Below are 22,218 nucleotides of genomic sequence, written 5' to 3'. Positions count from 1 at the left end.
AGCAGGGGAAACTGCGCATGCTCCTTGCGAGCCCCGGTGCGGGCGGGAGAACAAAGCTGCTGCTACCCCGGTGTGAGCCGAGCAGGGCTGAGCAGCTGCTGCTCCTGAGTCTGTGCAGGGGGTCTGGCATTAACCCCTCCGTGCCCGGTGGGGGGGCTTTCTCCAGCTGGGCCCCGCCCCCTGGTCAGCCCCGGGCTCTGCCCACCCCACCCAGCCCCGGCCCGGAGCCCCCGGTGAGTGAGAGACCCCGGGGAGGGGGCGCTGGGGCCGGGCGGGAAAGTGACTCTCTGCCCCGGGGATCTGGGAGAAGCCTCGGAGCCGCCTCGGCCCCAGGGGAGCTGCAGCAGGATCCGCCCCGGCCCCGCTGGGATATGGGGGAGGAGCCTGGGCGGGGTCGAGCAGGGATGGGAGAAGCTGGGAATGGAGAGAGGGGGTTTGAACTGTCTCTGGGCAGCCAAGAAATTCCCTGAGGGAAAGTGACGGGTGAGGGAAAGGGGGAGGGGAGTTAATTGGATCCTGTCCCTGTTTGTGCCACTTGCCTCTCACCCCCGATACAAATTCTCTATAGTTTTGCCCCTTTTCTGGCTCAGCATCTCACACGGGGCTATAAAATCTGGGGGGATTCCCCCCAACCCCGACTAGATTAACTTTTTGTGGCCCCAGCGCCAAACATATTTGTGGGCCCCCACTGGGGAAACAGGGCATGTGATGGGGAGCGGTCTGCAGAGCGAGGGGCCGGTTGGGGGCAATGAGGCACAGGGCAATGACTGGCCCTACTCAGCCCAGCACAAGGACACTGTTTATAAACCCAAAACTGCTAGATGCACACTGCCCCCCCCCACCCCTGTGCTGCCAGCGTGCCCCTTCCACACTGCCCCAGTGCCCTGCTTATAACAGCACCCCCTAACCCAGACACTTCCTGGGTCCCTCTGCCCAGCACCTCCTGCCTAGAGACCCTCTGTTATGATACCCTTCTCGCTGATCTCCCACCACAACTGCACAGCACCCTGCACACCATTCTCCCTGCCCAGCTCCCCCACCCACAGATCCTCTACTGTCCAGCAACCCCTTCACAGTCCCACCATCACAGCTGTACAGTGAATATTCCTGAGAGAATTCTACATCAAATTCTGTGCATCATAATTTAAAATTGTTTTGTTTTACAATAAATAAATGTGGAAGCTCCACCATGGCAGTGGGGAGTACAAGCAACTGGCTGCATGGAGGTGGGCAAATACCCTGTAGCCTCCCCCAGCCCCCTGGGACAGGGATTTGGCGGTGAGGCTGAATCTGACCCTGACACAGCAGGAGGACCAGGCCTGCCACAGAAACACCCTGGGGCCCTGCCAGATGTGAACAGGGAGGCAGCTGCTCCCTTGGTGGGAGGGGTTGCTCAGTGGTTTGAGCATGCGCCTGCTAAACCCAGGATTGTGAGTTCAATCCTTGAGGGGGCCATTTGGGGAACTGGGGTAAAAATCTGGGTATTGGTCCTGCTTTGAGCAGGGGGTTGGACTAGATAACCTCTTGAGGTCCTTTCCAACCCTGATATTCTATGATTCTAAGTGCAGAGGGACTTAGTGTGGGGGTTTCCAGATAGGGGTAAGAGGGTTCTGTAGGGGGCAGTCTGGGTGCAGGCAGCTCAGTGTGGGATCTGGATGCACAGGGAGGTGCCAGGTACAGGGGCAATGGGAGTCTGCAAGGGGGACCAAGTGAAAGTCGTTGGAGCTTGGTGGGGGGGGGAGTCTGGGTGCAGGGGGTTCATTTGGGTGGGGGTCTAGGTGTAGGTGGTTGGGGCTTGATGGGGAGGGTGTCTGGTGGGAACTCAGCAGGGTGGTACAGATGCGCAGGGGAGGTGGGGCTTGTCAGGGTGAGGGTTTGATGGCCTTGTTTAACAGGGGAGCCCCAGCTGCTCCCAAGGGGATCCACAGGCTGGGTCCCCGCTTCCTCTGTCCCAGGGATCAGTAACCTTTGGCCCGCTAGGGGTAAGCCTCCTGGTGGGCCAGTTTGTTTACTTGCCGTGTCCGCAGGTTGGCTGATTGTGGCTCCCACTTGCCGCGGTTTGCTGCTCTAGACCGATGGGGGCTGCAAGAAGTCACAGCCAGCACATCCCTTGGCCTGTGCCCTTCCCCAAGACCCCGCCCCTGCCTCTACTCTGCCTCCTCTCCCATGCAGGGAGCATGCTGTGGCTCTGCTCTTCCCCCTCCCTCCTGCTGGCAAACAACTGATCAGTGGCAGGGAGGGGGTAGGGCAGGAATGCAGCAAGCTGTGAGAGGAGATAAGGGACGTGGAGCTTGGCTGCCCTACTGCAGCAGGAGCCTCAGTGCCAGCAGCACCAAGCTTCTGTCCTCTGCAGGAGAGAACAGGGAGCGGGGAAGAGTGGGCCTGGCCAGGGCCCCCCCTGGTTTGTGGGCATGGGGTCAGTGGTGCCATGATAAATCCGCTACTGCTTCTTTCCCCTCAGATGATCACCTCTCTCATCTCTCCTGATGTCTCCCTGTTCTCTCCATAATTCTCAAATGTCAATTTAAAATTTCTCCAACGTGGGGGATTTTCCCACCCATTTTATCTGCAGCTATTTGCCCTTGTTAAGGTGGGAAATTGTTGTCCTGAGTCATTCCCCAAAACATGGCCGCCCCTGGAGTGGGGATGGGATGAGATGCCCGTTCTCTGCCTTGGCGGGGAAAGGAGGGGCACGTGTTCTCCATGGAGATTGCCCAGACCCTGGTTTCCCAATCCCAGTTGCTGCCCCAAACTGCGTTGCCCCCAGTTACCAGTCGCCTGCCCATCCCCCACTGCTGTCCCCTTCCCTCATCCAGGGACCTTCCAACTCTAGCTCCCCCTCTCTTGCCCTCTTAAATCAGCTCCTTAAAGGGCTCCCTGCTGCCCATGTGAATGGTGGCAGAGAGGGGACCCATCGCTTTCTGTTCATGTATTGGACAGTCATATAAAATCCAGTCAAACAGTCCCCCTTTTCCACTGGTTAGTTAATAGCAAAATAAAATCCCCTCTGATCTCGGTGTATTTCTCTCATGTTATCAGTTGTGCAGTTTGTAACATGTATTCTCTGCAAATCTCAAAGACTGATATAAAATATCCTAAACATTTGCCCCATTCTTTCTCTAATTGTCTATTTCTAACTGAATATGTCCTGAGATTTTTCCCTGTCTGTCTAATTATAAAGTACTAAGAAAATCGCAGATTTACACCTTTTCTTAAATTATTGAAAATGGATAGAAAATGTTTGCAAATGTTACCCATTTCCTCTGTATTCATTTATTTAATATTCATGTGAAACACATGCAGATTTTACCTTATATCAATAACTGATGTAAAATCCCTCTGATTTTCCATTTTCCTCTCTATAATTTGCAAAAATGGATCCAAAATCCCTCAGATTTCCACCCTCTCTCTTTCATTTCTGAACATTGATCTCATATCTCAGGTTTTCCCTCTTTCTGTGTCATAAAATGTCAATTAAAAATCCTCTCAGAGCTGGGGCTGTTCCCCATGTTTCTAAATCCCCAGCAAATTCTCCTTACTTCAAGGGAACCTGTTGCCCTGAGTCGTTGTCCATCCTGGAGGTCGCAGGGGATTAAATTGTCCAGTGATCATCTTTCCCCTCTCCTTTGAGAATCTTTGCTGATGAAAGAGACCAGCCACATATTTAATACCCATCAAAACCAGAGGCCTCCCCCTGTTTGGGGGATCAGTGGCCCCCAGCTGGTAACAGGAAAGTTGGCTGGACCTTTTTCTTTTCTCTAGCTGGCACGGAATGAGGAGGTGACTTTGAGTGCAGTGTGGGTCCAGAAGTATCCCAAACCCCATGACAAACACTGTCAGGGGGAGTGTCTGTGGGGAGATTGCAGCTGGAGCTGAAGGGGCATTTTGATAGAGGGAGGCCTCTGGGTGGCTGGGCAGGGGTACTCTAGTCAGGTTGGTGGGTTCTGGAGATTTGAGGGTTCGGGGGTGGTTCTGATGTGCCCAGCCTTGAGGCCAAGGGTCCTGGAGGTGGGTATCGCTGAGGGCCTGGTGACTGCAGAACAGCGGGGGTGGGCGTCTCTTGAGGAGGCGGGACAGGGGGTTAGAGGGATCCTGGTGCTGTGCCAGGGGCTCTGTCTGGGCTTCCTCTGCTGCTTCCTGGGATCACTGCCATGCCCAGTGCACAGAGCTTTGGGGGGGCCGGTGATCCCTGATGTTAGGTCAGGGGATGTGAGGCAAGCAGTGTGAGGGGTGCTGCTGTAAAGAATCAGTGGGACCCTCTAGGGGGAGAAGGGAGTCTCAGGCAAACAGCAGGGCAGATCCTGGTGGAGGGCAGGTGGGGGTCCTAAGCAGACAGTGGGAGAATCCCAGGCAAGCAGGGAGGGACTGAGTTCCCAGTCGGGGGGATCCCATTGTGATGGTCCCTTGCTGCTGCGGACTTTTGGTGGGGGGAACCCTTTGGGATTCCCAACCTGACAGTGATGGTCTGGTGGAGGTTCCCTGGCCGGTGGGACTCTGAGAGGTATCTGGGGTCCCTGGCCAGAGACTCTGGGGGCTAGGCACAGGGAATGTCTGATGGGACCATGACTGAGGGCCCCTGGATGAAGGCTCTGGGGACTGTTACTGACGATGTTCCTTCCATCTTATCAGCTTGTGCCAGAATCCTGGCTCCAGGCACTGCCCGGCATTCCCCAGCCACATGCCTGGTCACTATGATAACTTCCTATCCACTTATCAAACACTATGAGGTGAAATCACAGATTTTGCTTTTCTCCTCTCTTGAAAACTGCAGGAACTTCTGGTTCCCTTGGGAAAACTTGTTCCCCCAGTCTTTGTCCTACATCTAGGGGGTGAGGGAGGTCGGAGGGGAGTTAGCACTGTCACACAATGGTCTCTTGCACAGCATTCTGGACTCATTCTTTCTGAAATATGGTTTCATTGAGACCATTGTTAATCTAGAGTCATTGCATAGAGAGACAAGGAGTGACTGCAGATGGACAGTGGGGCAAATGAGATCAGCAGTTCTCCCTGTGAAGAGAGGCTCTCATTAGCTGCTCTCCCCAGAGAGCTAAAGGAGGGAAGCTGCTCAAAGGCTCTGTCCCTCTCTCCTCAGAATATTGGGGTTCAGCTTCCTGGGTCAGACTCTACAGCCTCCATTGCAATCTGGGAGACCAGGCTTAGCTGCTGCTGCTTCCCCAGCAAGGGCTGTGTGCTGGGATGTGACCTTAATTAAAGCTGCTTCTCTACCTGGCCCAGGGGATGACTTTCTCCAGCTGGTACTAGCCCCCGAGGGCAGCCCTGGGCCCTGTTAATACTAAATTCTGAGCCAGAGACTCCAGGTAACTGAAAGACCTCAAGGAAAGTCTGGGGACTGGCATGAAAGTGATTCTGCACAAACAGCCCCTCCTCATTTCTCCTCCCATTAGCAATTGCCAGGAGAAAATCCAGCCATGGGAGAGCAAAGCCCCCAGGAATGGAACTTTCCTAGATAGAGAGGCAGGGAGGAAGGAGAGACTGAAAGGGGCAGTGGGAGAAATGAGTGGGGAGAGAGATTTCCAGCTCTCTAATCCACCCAGACATGTGTATTGCAGCATCCCTGGACAGAATCACTTTCCAGTGAACAAAAAAAATCAGAGGAAAAGCCAGTTCCTGACTCCATATTCCCCCTGCTGGGGTGTGGCTGCTGTGGGATCAGTTTCTGAGGGAATCCTGCACAGTGACTCCTTTGGTTCTGCTCTTTTCAAGCCTTGTGTTCCGAGACTTTGTTACGGGGTGAGGGGAGGGAGAAGGGAGGTTAAAAATCTCTCTGTGGGCTTAGAGATCAAGCATTTTCCCAGGATGGCAGAATCTAGGATGTCAAGTATCAGAGGGGTAGCCGTGTTAGTCTGGATCTGTAAAAGCGGGAAAGAGTCCTGTGGCACCTTATAGACTAACAGATGTTTTGGAGCATGAGCTTTCGTGGGTGAATACCCACTTCGTCACATGCATCTGACGAAGTGGGTATTCACCCACGAAAGCTCATGCTCCAAAACGTCTGTTAGTCTATAAGGTGCCACAGGACTCTTTGCTGCTTTTACAGAATCTAGGATGTCTGTCGTGATGTGAAACCCCCACAATTGCCCTTCTCACCCAGACAGGCTGCAGAATGACGTCCATGTTTCGCTCCAGATCATCCCATCCTCCCATGGGAGAAGGAAGAGAAATGGCAGCAGAGGAGCCTGTTCTGGTAGGGATTATTGGGGGTTGCTGGTGGGTTCCTGCAGGAGGGCAAGGGACAGTAAATATACCAGAGATGGGAAAGTTTGTGCAGTCTGGTTTGGAGGTTGGAGCGGGGCAGGAAATGCACAGGGTGGGGAAAGGAGGAGGATAGCTTGTGACAAACCTGCTGGGAGTTGTTTAATAAGTGGCCCAGATTCTAGGAACAGACCCATGAGATTAGGAGGTGGAAATACCCTAATTTGTGAAACAGAAAATAACCCACCTACATGAGGCTAGGAAAACTGACCAGACTCCCAATGCTGGAGCCTGACCTGACTAACCAACAGCTGCTGTGAGATATGAAGGGGGCACCCACCAGTGAGGTTTAAGGTAGATTCCCCTCCCTTCATCTCCAGCTCCTCACAAAGAAGAAGGTGTTGGGCTTCCTACCAGGGAGCTATCCCTGGTCCCTGCTAAGAGCTCCATCTCCTGTATCAGTCTGTGGCTAGTAGGTGTGTGATGGATCTGCTGGGAGAGACAAGGGGCTCTTGCTTCATCCCCTTAACCTGGTGTTTCCAGGATGCTCTTGAGTGGGGCAGAGGTGGGACTCTGACTGCGATCCACCCAGAGCTTCCATTTGATTGGCTCCTCTCTCCCACAAATAGTGTGAGAGGGGCATCAGGTACTGAGTGTTGGACTCTTGCTCTTTCAGGGGCTGGTGACCTTCGAGGAGGTGGCTTTGTATTTCACCAGGGCAGAGTGGGCTCTGCTGGACTCTGCTCAGAGAGCCCTCTACAGAGATGTCATGCAGGAGAACTATGAGAATGTGACCTCGCTGGGTAAGGGTTCCTGTCCCCTCGGTTCTTGGAAGGGGAAATGGGTTCACGCCAGCCCCACAATGCAATCTCTGCTCTACCCTGTCTGTGCATCACCCCAATATGCCAGTGACACACACAATGCCACAGACCCTCCCCTGCTGCAGAACACTTTGGGAACAGCACAGGAGCAGTATCGCACAGTGTCAAATCACCTGTTTGCTCAAGTAAACTACTTTGAGGTGGGGCGATTACATCTGCATGCAGTGTTATACTCCTACAAAGCGCACAGGATCTTTATAGAGGAAGGTAAATACACAGCATTTATTGAGAATAAAACAGTTAGCATATGCTTTTTAGTCTCTCTGTCTCTCACATGCACACAAACTCTCTCTCTCTCTCTCTCTCTCCTCCTCCCTCTCTCCCTCCCTCCCTGCTGCCAGTGATGTTCATAGTTACCAGTCTGTTGTAGCTCCAGTCAATCTGATGGCCAGTTAGATTAAGCATGAATGTGGAGCTTGGCTCCTGTTGGTCACGATCCAACACTCCTGGAGCATGGCAAGACAAACCCAAAGTCCCATGGCTGAGCAGCCTGGTTCTTCTAGGTTTTTTCCCTTTGTTGAAGTCTATGGATTTTGCTGTCAGTTTGTGATCAGTTATTTCTTAATTGGTGATTGTAATTCCAATACACCTCCGAGAGGGTCATCCTGTCCTTTGTTCCGATTTAATCAGTTGTTCTAGGGGTGCCAGCCTTTACCTCAGGGTCATCAATCTGCCCTTCGTTATGGATGCACGTTGATGATTCTTTGATGTCCTTTAAGTCTCTTTACTTCCTCTTCCTTGACTCTGGCTCTAACAATGGCCTTTACACCTTATCTTTTCCTGATGCATACATCCTCATTCACATAAACAGATTGAGAATACAAACAGTAGTATTTTATATCGAGCAAAAAGGCATTGCAGATTAAACCTTGCCTTCAATCTTTCTCTAATCTACTTAACATAGACAATAGAGAATCCTGTCTCTGAGGGTATGGCTACACTTGAAATTTCAAAGCGCTGCCGCGGCAGCGCTGCGAAGTGTGAGTGTGGTCGGAGCACCAGCGCTGGGAGAGAGCTCTCCCAGCGCTGCACATAAACCACATCCCTTACGGGTGTAGCTTGCAGCGCTGGGAGCCGTGCTCCCAGCGCTGCGGCACTGATTACACTGAGGCTTTACAGCGCTGTATCTTGCAGCGCTCAGGGGGGTGTTTTTTCACACCCCTGAGCGCGAAAGTTGCAGCGCTGTAAAGTGCCAGTGTAGCCAAACCCTTACTTACTAAACCTTAAAACAAAGAAATGTGTATATATAACTAGAGTGCCTAATTTGTAATACATATAGGAAACAATAGTAGACATAAATTTATCCTAAAACAAAAGGTGACTATAATAAGTCAGAAAGATTGTTCTGGTCTGTCATTCTTTTCTGCTATTCAAAAAGGCTGGCTAACAGGATGAAATCAAATCATACATTAATTCTCACAGTACATTATAAAATCCAGCTCCTACATCCATATTCAAGATGTAGGCGTACTATGGCTTATATAGAGGCAATATGATATTTTCTGTTTTGTTATCTATCACTTTCTTAATGATTCCCAACATTCTGTTTGCTTTTTTGGCTGCCGCTGCACATTGATTGGATATTTTCAGAGAAATATCCACGACGACTCCAAGATCTCTCTTGAGTGGAAACAGCTAATTTAGACCCCATCATTTTATACAGGGGCGGCTCTAGGCACCAGCAAAGCAAGCACATGCTTGGGGCAGCCCATTTACAGGGGCAGCAGGGATCCAGTCTGAGAGCTGAGGACCAACGGGAGGCTCTGGGAGCTGTAGTTCCTTGGTTAGCTCTCTGCCTATAGAGCCAGCCCTGGAGCAGGGAAACTACTACATTTCCCAGCATTCCCTTGGCCACTACCAACTGGAAAGGAAGGAGTGGGACCTCATGCGGCAGCATGCTGTGAGTGCTGTGAATGGTAGGGAGACCATATTTTAACATTCAAAAAACAGGACACTCCAGGGGGAGGGAAGCCCCCCTCTGCCACCGTCCACTCCTTCTGACTGCGCCCCACAGATACTCCAACCCCTCCTGTCCCCTGATCACCCTCTCCCAGGACCCCTGCCCCTTGGGACCTCACCCTCTTTCTAAGCCTCCCTTGTCCCTAACTGCCCCATCCTGAGACCCCCCCAACTTCCCCCTTAGGACCCCACCCCCTACCTGTCCCCTGACAAACCCCTGGGACTCCCATACCTATCCAACTACTGCCTTCCCTTGACTGCGCCCCAACCCCCTGACCCATCCAACCCCCCTTCTCCCTGCCCCTGACTGTCCCCCCAAACTTCCGCCCCATCCAACCCCGCCCTGCTCCCTGTCCCTTGACTCTCTCCCAGAACCCCCCACCCTTTCTCCAACCCCTCAGCCCTCTTACTGTGCCACTCAGACCAGCGTGCTGCATACATGCTGCTGTGCTCCCCCGTGGAACCCACAGCCCCCCCCCAACACACACACACCCAGCACCTGCCTTCCAGATTTGAACACCTCAAAATTCAGGAGTACTCAAGCTCAGTTTGGGCAGCTGTTATTTCATTTCTCCCAAATCAAATACACTGATCCACTGTAACTTGCTGTAGAAAAGTAGGATAAAATTGAGCAGGAAATGCTTCCCAGTGGTTATTAGGACTGGAATTGCTATTTTCAACAGCCATTGCCTTTTTTTGTTTGTTTGTTTGTTTAAAAGGAAGACAGTGATATTGCATTGGCAAATTCCCCATAGAAACAAAGAGTGGAACAAAAGAATAATAAAGGCACCTCAGCTTTTCCTCATTTATGGAGGATAATCTTATAATATGCATCCAGATATCCTCCAATCACACAAGCTGAAAATTGTTCCACTTTACTGCAGCTCTGTAACCATATGGGAACCAATCCTGTCTGTTGTTTTGTGCACATCCAAAATTCCTGCTGAATGACCCACCCTGAGAGCGAGTTACCAGTGACCAAGGGCTGCAGCGGAAGGAGGGTGCGGGTGGAGGTGTGGGGAGCCCAGGGCTGGGGTGGCAGGGGTATGCGAGGGGGAGCCCAGGACTGAGACAGGGGGCAGCTAAATTTTTTTTTTGCTTGGGGCAGCAAAAAACCTAGAGCCGGCCCTGATTTTATATGTATAGTTGGGATTATGTTTTCCAATGGGCTGCAATATGTGCTGTCTGACATCTAGTACTGCTGAGATCCTGCATTCAGTGATATCCCTGCCCTTCCTGTTTCCTTTCTCCACTGAACCCCACCAGCCCATGCTTACTGTTCCCAGCTTCCCCAGGACTCTCTTTGTCTCTGGACCCCTCTGTCAGCAAGAATCAGTGCCAGGGAGACTTGCCCTCTGTCTGGATTTCTGGGACATGGATTTACTTTCTCTGTTTTAGGAGCCTCTTTGAAATTGAGTGTGTGTGACATTAACCACAGTGCAATATGGACTGCAGAACAGCTGTGTCCCCTCAGCTTCCCAAACAGCTTTACATTGTTTTATTGTGAAAGCAGCCACTCCTGGGCAGTTAACACACAGTCTCCAGCATGTAACTCACTCCCAGCTACACAGTATTGAGTGCTGCTAGTCAGCAACTCACGAATTACAGTGCGGCGCAGGAAAACCCCAGAAAATTCTCTGGTCCCAGACTTCCCCCAGAAATGTGCATCTTTCCCTGTCCAGCACACTACTGAACAATGCAATCTCATATGAAGTCTGTCATTTCATCAGTGGAAAATGACATGCACCAACCTTCTTATCCCATGTAGATGAGTGGACTCACCCCTGGGGTGCCTCTTGCTGGTGACTTCTGGGAATTAGCTCATTCCAGCTCCGGAGCACCCTCTGCAGGCTGATGATTCGCCTATCCTCTGGCCCCTGTGTCCCTCTCGGGACCTGGTGCCCCTTTTACCTGGGATGCTGCCCCCTGGCAGTAACCCCTCAGTCTTAGGGTCTCCCCTCCCTGGGGAACCCCCACCCATTATTCCCACCTCGCCTCAGTATATAGCTACTGCCAATCATCATCTAGCCCCATGCTCTAGGACAGACTGCAGTATCAGCCTACTCATCACTGGCAAGGAGGGTTTGGACCTGCTGCCTTTGCCTACCCCTGGGCTGCCCTCTGCAACCCCCTGTACCTATTGCCTTCTGCTAAGCCACAGCCTGGGGCTTTCCAGGCTGGAGCTCCTCAGCTCCTCTGCCTTTCCCCAGCCCTGCTCCACTCAGGTACTGTCTCTAGCTTCCTGCAGCCAGGCCCATCTCCCTCTACAAATAGAGAGAGACTCTATCTGCCCCTGGTTTCTCTGCCATTATAGGACCAGATGAGTCTGTTTGGGGTGTGGCCCCAACTACAGCCAGTTCCCCCAATCAGCCCAGCCTAAAAGCTGCTTTCTCCAGCCACAGCCCCCTCCCAGGGCTGTTTTTAACCCTGCAGGGCAGGAGCGGGGGGTTCACCCTGCTACATCTCAAATGGAGTTTCCAACACACTTTAATACAAACACACTAGTTGGATAAAACAAGATTGTTAACTACCAAAAAAAAGATTTTAAGTGACTACAGATATTGAGGCATAAAAGTCAGAATTGTTTACAAAAGAAATGCAAGATAAAACACAAACTAACATGTAAGTCAGGGATGGACAAACTGCAGTCTGCTGGCTTGTCATGGTATAATTCCCCACTCTGAACTTTAGCATCCGAAACATGGGGTACCAGCATGAATTCCTCTAAGCTCAATTACCAGCTTAGTACTTGTAGCGCTGCCACCAACCAGGAATTCCAGTGCCTGGTACACTCTGGTCCCCCCAAGACCTTGCCTGGGGACCCCCAAGACCCAGTCCCTCTGGATCTTAACACAAGGAAAGTAAACCCTTTCCCTCACCGTTGCCTCTCCCAGGCTTCCGCTCCCTGGGTTACCCTGGAAGATTACTGTGATTCAGACTCCTTGAATCTTGAAACAGAGAGGAAAATTCACCTTCCCGCCTCCTTCTCTCTCCCCCTCCCAGACTCTCCCTGAGAGAGAAAGTAATCCTAACACAGAGAGAAAATTAACCTTTCTCTCCCCCTTCCCTCCTTTCTCCCCACCAATTCCCTGGTGAATCCAGACCCCATCCCCTGGGATCTCACACCAGAATAAAAAAAAAATCGGGTTCTTGAACAAGAAAAGCTTTTAATTAAAGAAAGAAAAAACAGTAAAAATTATCTTTGTAAATTTAAGATGGAATATGTTACAGGGTCTTTCAGCTATAGATACTGGGAATACCCTCCCAGCCTAAGTATACAAGTACAAATTAAAATCCTTTCAGCAAAATACAAATTTGAACTCCTCCCAGCCAAATACACATTTGCAAATAAAGAAAACAAACATAAGCCTAACTCGCCTTATCTACCTAGTACTCACTATTTTGAGCTCATAAGAGCCTGTATCAGAGACATTGGAGAGAAACCTGATTGCACGTCTGGTCGCTCTCAGAACCCAGAGAGAACAACAACCAAACACTAACAGCACACACAAAAACTTCCCTCCCTCAAGATTTGAAAGTATCGTGTCCCCTGATTGGTCCTCTAGTCAGGTGAGAGCCAGGCTCAGTGAACTTGTTAACCCTTTACAGGCAAAAGAGACATGAAGTACTCCTGTTCTATTAACCCTTAACTTTCTATTTATGACAAGGCTACATCCAGTCTGTGCGCCCATCCTGCCTTGCCCCTGAGCTCCCAGCTGGGGAGCTCCCCCCTCCTTGTCCCTGCTGTCCTCCTGCAGCCTCATCACGCTGTGCCACCAGCACTCTGGCCCGCTGCTCCTGGGCAGCGCTGCAGTGGTGGGGCTGCAAACTCTTACCCCTCTGAGCGGTATGGTAAGGGGGCCGGTCTGCGTGCTCCTGAGGGACCTCGTGTCTAGCTCCAGCGAGCTGCGCGGCTATGGGAAGGGGGCCAGGGGATTGGATAAGGGGCAGGGAGCGGGGAGTGGTTGGGGGAGCGGTCGGGGATGGGGCATGAGGGGGTTGGATAGGCATGGGAGTCCTAGGGTCTGTCGGGGGTGAGGGTGTGGAAGGGCAGTTAGGGTGGGGAGTCTTCGGAGAGGGCAGTCAGGGGATAAGGAGCAGGGGGTTGGATTGCTTAGGGATTCTGAGGAGGGCAATCGGGGCAGTAAGTGGCAGATGGCGTGGCTGCGGGAGAGGAGCTAGGCTAGGAGCTCACGGACCAGGCAGTATGGTCCTGCGGGCAGAATGTGGCCTGTGGGCCGTAGTTTGCCCACCCCTGATAAGGGGATAAACCTATTGAGTCAGCAAGACATGCAGGGGTATGTCTGTGTACTGGGAACTCCGAGGCTTTTCCATGCCATGTGCTGTGAAGCTTGTGTTTGGGACACAGGAAGTACAAGCCACATGGCAAAAGGAATATAAAGGGCAGCTGCATCATCTCCATTTTGTCTTCAATCCCTCTTCCTACCTCTGGAGCAACTTCTCTACAAACTGAAACCTTGAACAAAGGACTGAATGACACATCCAAGCTGTGGGTGTGTTCCAGATGGACTTTCAAGCCAGCAACTCACCAATACTGCTAAGAACCTGATGTATAGATTTCTGAATGCATCTCGCTGCTTTCTCATTAAACAACTTTTTTTGTGTCGTGTCTTGTCTTTCCATGTTAAAGGATTGTCTGGCAGTGTGGTATTTTGGGTAAGATCCAAACCTACAGTGATTTTGTAATGTGGCTGACCCTTTGGGGTCAGAAAAACATTTTGTATGTAAGCAGAGTTTTTAAGTAACCCCTCACTGTACTGGACCTAGGTGCTGATTTGGAGTCAGAGAACTGGAATGCAATAAAGAGGGCCGCGTGATTTGTTTTTTCAGGTTCTCAATAACCAGTGTGTGGGATCAGAAGCACAGTTTGTGACTGGTCAGTGAGTTTAACTTCAGTGTTAACCACCAGTTTTGAGAGCATCTGCTCTCCCTTTTTCAGCCTGCCCTGACCTTGGCATTTTCAGTGTGGACTGCCCCTGGCACACCAGGTAACACTAAGCACTGAAGTTAAATTAATAGAATGTGTTTTTTATGACAGTCTTATGAAATCAACTGAACTCCTTTGTTTTCTTTCATCTGAGCAGGGTTTCCAGTTTCCAAATCTGATGTGATCTCCCAACTGAAACAATGGGAAGAGCTGTTGGTCCCAGACCTCCAGTGTTCAGAGGAAAGAGAGATCCTGAGAGTTCTCTGCACAGGTGAGGAAACATTAAACCAACTCAGAATCTGTGAGTGCCTGAAGGAAGCATCTGGGACACCCTACAAAGCCCTTGGAAGGTCTCTCAGTTCATTATTGTCTCTAGCACAGATCGTCTCCTCAGGGTAAATATAGCTCATGGCTTCCTATAGACCCTAGCAGACAGTAGCTTCCTCCCTTTCCCATGTGAATTTCGATGGGATGTGAAGGCCAAATTGATCCCCTCCTCTCTCCTATTTGGGGGAACAGTTTGGGGATGTTCAGTTTCTGATTTTTATTTGACCTTTATCCAGAACTTGTTTTGGTTTGACCTTCCCCTTTCTATCCCTATTTGAGGTTTCTGTTTCTGTCACAGCAGGTGATGCAATGGCATGTGAGAAAGAGGAGCAGAATTCTCAGCAGGAAAATGTTGAGCAAGTGGATAAGCACAGAGCATTATTGCAAAGATTGGAAAGGAATGTGTCCAGGAGTCATGAGCAGAGAAAATCCTGTGAGATTCCGGGAAGACCAGAAAGAGAGCAGGGAAAGCAGCCAGGGGAGAAAGTGGGAAGATTTATTTCCTGTCAGGAAACTCAGAAGGACCTCAAGGAAACCACAACACAGCAGGAAATCCTCATGGGAAAGAGAAAAAATACATGCACTGAGTGTGGAAAAAACTTATGTGATTACTCCAGCCTTATAAAGCATCAGAGAATCCACACAGGGGAGAGGCCCTATGAATGCTGTGAGTGTGGGAAAACCTTCAAACGCAGCTCAGCCCTTTCTGAACATCAGAGAATCCACACTGGGGAGAGACCCTATGAATGCAGTGTGTGTGGGAAAAGCTTCACGAGCAGCTCAGGCCTTTCTAAACATCAGAGAATCCACACAGGAGAGAGGCCGTATGAATGCAGTGAGTGTGGGAAAACCTTCAATTGCAGTTCGCACCTTATTAGGCATGAGAGAATCCACACAGGGGTGAGGCCCTATGAATGTAGTGAGTGTGGAAAATGCTCCACTAACATCTCAGACCTTTCTAAACATCAGAGAATCCACACAGGAGAGAGGCCCTATGAATGCAGTGAGTGTGGGAAAAGCTTCACTAGCAGCTCAGGCCTTTCTGAACATCAGAGAATCCACACAGGGAAGAGGCCCTATGAATGCCGTGAGTGTGGGAACACCTTCAATCGCAGTTCGCACCTTATTAGACATCAGAAAATCCACACAGGGGAGAGGCCCTATCAATGCAATGAGTGTGGGAACACCTTCAATCGCAGTTCGCACCTTATTAGGCATCAGGGAATCCACACAGGGGAGAGGCCCTATGAATGCAGTGAGTGTGGGAAAATTTTCACTTACAGATCAGGCCTTTTTCTCCATCAGAAAATCCACACAGGAGAGAGGCCCTATGAATGCAGTGAGTGTGGGAAAACCTTCAATCGGAGTTCACACCTTATTAGGCATGAGAGAATCCACACAGGGGAGAGGCCTTATGAATGCAGTGAGTGTGAGAAAAGCTTCACTAGCCGCTCAGGCCTTTCTAAACATCAGAGAATCCACACGGGAGAGGCTCTATGAATGCAGTGTGGGAAAACCTTCTCTTGACGTTTAGCCCATGTTAGACATCAGAAAATCTGCAAGGGAGATGAACATCATAAAAACCTCTAGGGCTATCCATACTTTTTTTTCTTTAATAATTTTCCTGATTCCCACATAGTAACTTTTAAAGTTTTTTTTAACTGTTTGCTGCACTGTTATCCCTCAGCTTGACCAGATGAGTGGCCCATTTTTGCCTTTTGCAGTTTGCCCTGTTTTGAGGTGGACTCATTTGTCCTTTCTATCAACTCCAGTATCCCATGAGTAATTTAAGCGTACCCTTCATTTCTGGAACTGGGGAGCATCACATTTGTACTATTCCTCCTATTGCAAATTTATTGTTAGTCACCAATGATACAGATTGTATCATTGGCAGTTGTTCTCACGTTGCTCTGGGTTGTGCTGAAGAGCAGATATATTGAGAATTTTTCAAATTATATTTAAATGAAGAGGAGCAGGGGCAGGAAAAAGTGTCATTTCAGCCTCTGTGGCACTGGAAGGCGATGCGGAGACTCGGAGATTCCCTCCTTCCCCATCACTGCAGAACTGTTACCTTTTCTCTGAGCCATGCAGAGGTTATCTTCATCACATTCTATCTCTTCACTTCTCAGAGTGTCATGTGAGGAAGCGTTCTCAGTTGTCTGTGTTTGGAGATAATGCTTTGACTTCTTTAATCTTATACCAGAGTCACTATGACTGGAGATGAAAGTGTCAAAGACCTGGAAAGGGAATTCAGATGGATCTGAAACACAGTGTGATCATTTGGAGTTTAAATCCCAGGTTCCATCTATTGGTAAAGCCACTTCTGGCAAGGTGCCTGGTTTTGTCCTCCATTATGGGTATACTAGGATACTAAACATGTTGTAAATAACATAACTGAGTATTGAGAGAATGCTGAGTGAAGTATGTTTGAATGGATCAGAGGAGAGTGTGATGGGAGAATCTCTTGTCCTGATTCTGAATAATCAGATATAACCTGCTCTGGAATTTCACTTCACACTTTCATTGTCATGTATTGTGTCTCTCTGTGATGTGGGTTTCTATTTTTCCTGAAGGCTGTTTGGTCACCCAATTTGATATTAGTTCAGTTTGATAGGATGTAGCTCAGATTTATTGAAGAATTTAAGACAAATGGCTATTTGCTAAAGTCATCATTTCTCACTTCAGCTTTGCTTTTTCCCCATCCCTGCATGATGACATGGAGAAAGTTTGAAAGGAGGGATAGCTCAGTGGTTTGAGCATTGGTCTGCTAAACCCAGGGTTGTGAGTTCAGTCCTAGAGGGGGCCATTTAGGGATTGGAGCAAAAATCTTTCTGGGGATTGGTCCTGCTTTGAGCAGAGAGTTGGACTAGATGGTCCCCTGAGGTCCCTTCCAACCCTCATATTCTATGAAGTGCAGTTCTGTCAACAGGAGAGAAGTCTCCAATTTACTGGACAGGCTAACAAAGAAACAGCAGTGATTTAAAATCTTTACTCAGAAATGGTGAACAACAGCAGAACCCCAGCTAAGTGTAGGAAATGTGTATGATCACAGTGTAGTTCAATTGTTTAAGTCAATGTTGTCTCAGGTGATCTGGGGAGAGAATTCCATGGTAAGTGATTTTGAGCTAGGCAAAATGCCTATGTATTTGGTTCCAAAGCCTTTGTAACCCAGGTCCTACAGAAGATCTCTCCTAACTAATCCTATGGTATGGGAGAAGCAGATGTTGAGGAAATAGAAGTGGGGTTTTTGTTGAATTTATCCTTTGTAGGTGCTAAAAATGTCTATGAAATCAGTTTTGGAAATCTAATAGCTGCAGAAAAATAGCTATTTTTTAATAGAAACTCAGCTCTGGTAACTAATGGAGATTATGATCCAGCCCTGTTTCCAGTCCATTGCCTGGAACTGTGCCACCAAATTAAAGAAAAGCTGGGCATGTTTTGGGAAGCCATTCCTCACTAACACTGCTGAGATTTTGAGTGGTTTTGTAAAGGATTCTACTTCAGAGAAGTGTAAATTTACCCTAACCGAGGCCAAGGATTTGGAAAGAACTGGGATGAAAGGAGTCCACACCCAGTTCTTGGTTTCCACTGCAGTAAAGGAAGCTATGGTGACCAATGACCCAAGGAAAATTGTTTTTACAACTCCATTTCCTAGTTCAGTGTCACTGATGACAGTTCCAAAGGATGCCAGGTTACATTGGATCCAAATAGTGAAGGATGATTGTTCTCAAAGAGAGAGTGCTTGATAGGACAGTCCTTCCCCATGGATCCAAAACTGGCTGCCTGATTGCGTAACAAGGGCTTTCAGGCTGTAGAAATGATGGTAACCAATGAGGCAACAAATGTGTCAGGCTCCAATTTCAGACTTCTGGATACACGCAGGTTGAGTCCTGATTCTATGGTTTTGTGTCTGCCTCTATGGTTACACAATAAAACTGATGTTGACGCAGCTGCATAATGTAGCTGCGCTGCTGTAGCACTGCTATTATTGATGCTCTAAGCCAATGAGATAAATTTGTCCCATCAGACTTCATTATTCCAGCCCCCGCAAGTAGCAGTGGCTGTGTTGGCAGGGGAAGCTCTCCTGCTGACATAGCACTATCTACACAGGGGTTTAGGGCTGTGTAACTACATTTCTCAGTGGTGTGGATTTTTCACACCACTGAGATATATAGTTATATTGATAAATGTCTTTAGTGTAGACCAGACCTTAGTTTTCTCTTGTTTTATGCAATTACATCACTTTTCTCCCTCCTACTACTTTGAATGACTAAAAAGTGGAACGAGAGGTATTTTTCCTCATGATGCAAACATTCCCACATGGGAGACCCCTTCCGCCAACACACATGGCAGAAGAACCAGAGATATATGAACTCTCGTAAGTGTTGGGATCTACACTGGGACAAACCACAACTTGAGCCAAGGTTCAGTTGTTGGTAATGGGGATTAAAAGAAAACTAACATGTATGACAGAAATTTGTGATTTTTGAATACATTATTGTTACCAATGAAAATGGAATTATAGGTAAAGTTGTTGGTTAAAGAGTAAGAGACTGTGTGATAATCTGAATTATTTTGGAAAACTGAAAGTTGTCTTGTTTTTTGTTTTGCTAGTCATACAGGAAATGATGGCTAATCTTGAAAAGTTAATTTGATTTAATTTACCCCCTGAAGTGTAAGGAGTTCTGGTCGAAAACCTCACTCCAACGGTTGGGGTGGGAGAATGTGTGTGAGAAAGAGAATATTGGCCCAGTATAGATTTTAATTGTTTGTGTTTTCAAATAGAACTTATTTTGCTTAGTTTCAAAGTCAATCTCTATTAAAACGAAAGCTACTCAAGGAGATAAATTTTATAACTTTTTACCCACTTGGACTGTTAAGGGTCACTGTCTTCCCCACTTCTCTAATTTGCGAAGGAAAGACTTGACATCTGTCATATGATGTGTCCAGCATGTAGGAAAGTTGCGCTTATCCACCATCAATATAAAGCAAAAGGCTGTAGTCCATTGCCTTTCAGGTCAGTAAGCTGTCTAAAGGCTGGTCTATGTTGAAAAGCTGTGTTGGCAGAGCCATATCTCTCAGGGGTGTGAATAGTCCCCTCCACTGAGAGAAGTAGTTAATGTGACCTGAGCCCCAGTGTAGACAGTGTTATGTTGTCAGAAGAATATTTCCAGTGTTTGAAGTGTAGACACAGCCTTAGACAGATTGATCCCCTCTGGGAAGCGAGTCATGACATCAATTCCGAATTTGACCCATCTCCCTGTATGTGAGAAAGTTACTAGTACGGAGGGCTGAGCCAGCTGTCCCATCACCCGGTTCCTCAACTGTGAGTATGGCTACACTTGAAATTTCAAAGTGCTGCCGTGGCAGCGCTGCAGGAGTGCTGCCATGGCAGCGCTGCAGGAGTGTGAGTGTAGTCAGAGCGCCAGCGCTGGGAGAGGTAAACCACATCCCTTACGGGTGTAGCTTGCAGCGCTGGGAGCCGCGCTCCCAGAGCTGCAGCACTGATTACACTGAGGCTTTACAGCACTGTATCTTGCAGTGCTCAGGGGGGTGTTTTTTCACACCCCTGAGCGCGAAAGTTGCAGCGCTGTAAAGTGCCAGTGTAGCCAGGGCCTGTAGCTACAGCTCTTAGTGCCCGTCAATCCAAAGACTGAGAGAAATGGAGAGTTCCAACTATTGTCATTTTAGTATCTCATGTTCCTCTCTCTGTTTTTTGTGCTGGCCTTTCCGTTATAGCAGGGTTTGACTATATAGCTCAGTGCCTGTGTGACAAAAACTCATTGGTGCCAATTGGCAAAAGGGTCACTATTATTCACAAGCGACTCCTGTCTCAAACTTGACAAACTCTCCACACCTAATACACTGCTTTTATGGTATTTATCCAGGAAGCATAGCAGTGAGATCTCTACTGAAAGATTGTAAATTATTGGTGCTCCTAATTACTGCAAGAGGTGTGTACGGAGAGTAAGTACATGGAAGATTATGCTCATATGGTGTGTTGTGAAAGTGAGTCACCCCAATCAAAGGTCTTGGTGGGGACGGCCCATTCAAGTGAGAGGGAATTGGCACCTGTTCTGTGCTAGCCAATTGTGAGGCGTGGATTGCCAGGCACAGAGATGGAACGATACGATGGCGGTGGAGGTAGCAGGTGCAGACACACTGAGGATGACCGGATGCGGTAGCTGCGGCATTTACATGGTCCTAGAGGGGGCACCTGAAAGGAGTTTCATCTGCATGAAGTGCCGCCTGATAGAGCTGCTGGAGGAAAAGGTAAGGGGACTGGAGATGCAGGTGGAAACTCTGGCTGAGTTCAGAAGGGGATTTGAGCAGATGATGGAACACGGACATGATGAGGCACAGGGGACAAGCTCAGACGAGCAGATAGAAGCAGGACCAAAGGACTCTGAGGAGGGGCTGCCGAGTGAGGAAAGGGGACGGTGGAAGCATGTGACTAGGAGAACCAGGCAGAGGAAAAGACAGGCCAGCGATGGAGAAATAGAACTCAGGAACAGGTTTGCTGAGTTGGGAAATGAAGATGGAGCACAGCAGGCTGCTGAAGGAGAAAGGGCGAGGAAGAAGAGGCGAGCAGCTAGTCCTGCAGAAGGAGGGGAGGAGTCAATGGAGGCGACACCAAGTACGAGCCCTAGGAGGATTGTAAGGGCGAATACAAATCAAGAGGAATTGCAGCCAGCTGCTGTGGGGGATAGACCGCAGAATCGCACTGTCGCCAGGAAAAGGCAAGTCTACGTTATTGGAGACTCTTTACTGAGAAGAGTAGACAGGCCTGTAACTAGACCTGATCGGGAGAACAGAAGGGTGTGCTTTCTGCCAGGGGCTAAGATACAGGATGTGGACTTGAGGCTGAATACGACCTTAGCGGGAGCGGGAAAGAATCCTTTGATTATCCTTCATGTGGGAACGAATGATACGGCTAGTTACTCGCTGGACTGTATCAAGGAGGACTATGCCAGACTGGGGAAGACGCTCAAAGAAATCGAGGCTCAGGTGATCTTCAGTGGGATTCTGCCGGTTCCTAGAGCGGGGCGACGAAGGAGTGACAAGATTATGGCGATCAACAGATGGCTCAGGGAGTGGTGTTATAAGGAGGGCTTTCGGATGTACGGTCACTGGGACACGTTTACGAATAGACGACTGTTCGCTCAGGATGGACTTCATCTAAGCAAGGAGGGAAATAGAATTCTAGGATGGAGGCTCGCCGACCTCATCAAGAGAGCTTTAAACTAGGAAGTTTGGGGAGATGGTTGGGAGATGTTCGGGAGATCTCCACGCCGGAATATGACCTGGAGAGGGAAGTAAACAAAGTGAGAGAGGATACCCTTGCGGTCCCAAGATTTGATCCAAGGAGGAATAGTGGAGTAGAAACCAGAGTAACGGGTGATGCTGGTGGTAGAAGGTCTCTGCACGATGGGGGAAAGAATGTCACTGACACCAAACGCCGAAAATTGAAAGGTCTGTACACTCATGCGAGGAGCCTAGGTAACAAGATGGAGGAACTGGAGTTACTGGTGCAGGAAGTGAAACCGGATATTATAGGGATAACCGAAACCTGGTGGAATAGTGCTCATGACTGGAGCACGGGTATTGAAGGCTATGTGCTGTTTAGAAAAGACAGGAAGAAAGGCAAAGGTGGTGGAGTAACCTTGTACATCAATGATGAAATTAACTGTAGCGAAATAAGAAGCGATGGAATGGATAAGACAGAGTCTGTCTGGGCAAAAATCACACTGGGTAAAAAAGCAACTAGAGCTTCCCCTGAGATAGTGCTTGGGGTGTGCTATAGACCGCCGGGATCTGATTGGGATTGGATAGAGACCTCTTTAATGTCTTTAATGAAGTAAACACAAAGGGGAAATGTGTGATTATGGG

The 22,218-nt window shown here is 49.1% G+C and overlaps 1 protein-coding gene across 4 annotated transcripts; it reads left to right on the top strand.

Moving 5' to 3' along the window:
• Positions 1-39: 39 nt before the first annotated feature.
• On the top strand, positions 40-18,917 carry LOC127046577 (zinc finger protein 154-like). Of its 4 annotated transcripts, XM_050943766.1 has the most exons (6): positions 40-233; positions 6,117-6,205; positions 6,890-7,301; positions 14,159-14,272; positions 14,627-15,401; positions 15,570-18,917. In XM_050943766.1, the coding sequence occupies exons 2-6, from the start codon at positions 6,125-6,127 to the stop codon at positions 15,826-15,828; spliced, it is 1,641 nt and encodes a 546-aa protein (XP_050799723.1). In that variant the 5' UTR covers positions 40-233; positions 6,117-6,124; the 3' UTR covers positions 15,829-18,917. The 4 variants fall into 4 exon arrangements, with proteins under 4 accessions (XP_050799723.1, XP_050799732.1, XP_050799713.1 ...); XM_050943775.1 differs by having other exon boundaries at positions 6,890-7,016; positions 14,627-18,917; XM_050943756.1 differs by having other exon boundaries at positions 14,630-18,917.
• Positions 18,918-22,218: the final 3,301 nt, after the last annotated feature.

This window comes from Gopherus flavomarginatus, chromosome 1, assembly GCF_025201925.1.
Source record: "Gopherus flavomarginatus isolate rGopFla2 chromosome 1, rGopFla2.mat.asm, whole genome shotgun sequence".
Taxonomy (NCBI): domain Eukaryota; kingdom Metazoa; phylum Chordata; order Testudines; family Testudinidae; genus Gopherus; species Gopherus flavomarginatus.
The sequence above is the reverse complement of the archived record's forward strand: the minus strand, read 5'-3'. Positions and strand labels throughout refer to the sequence as shown.

Coding starts and splice junctions, on each gene's coding strand:
- LOC127046577 (XM_050943750.1), top strand. CDS start 6,125: ATGACGTCCATGTTTCGCTCCAGATCATCCCATCCTCCCATGGGAGAA. Junction 6,206..6,889: donor CAGCAGAGGAGCCTGTTCTG/GTAGGGATTATT, acceptor TTGCTCTTTCAG/GGGCTGGTGACCTTCGAGGA. Junction 14,273..14,626: donor CCTGAGAGTTCTCTGCACAG/GTGAGGAAACAT, acceptor TTTCTGTCACAG/CAGGTGATGCAATGGCATGT.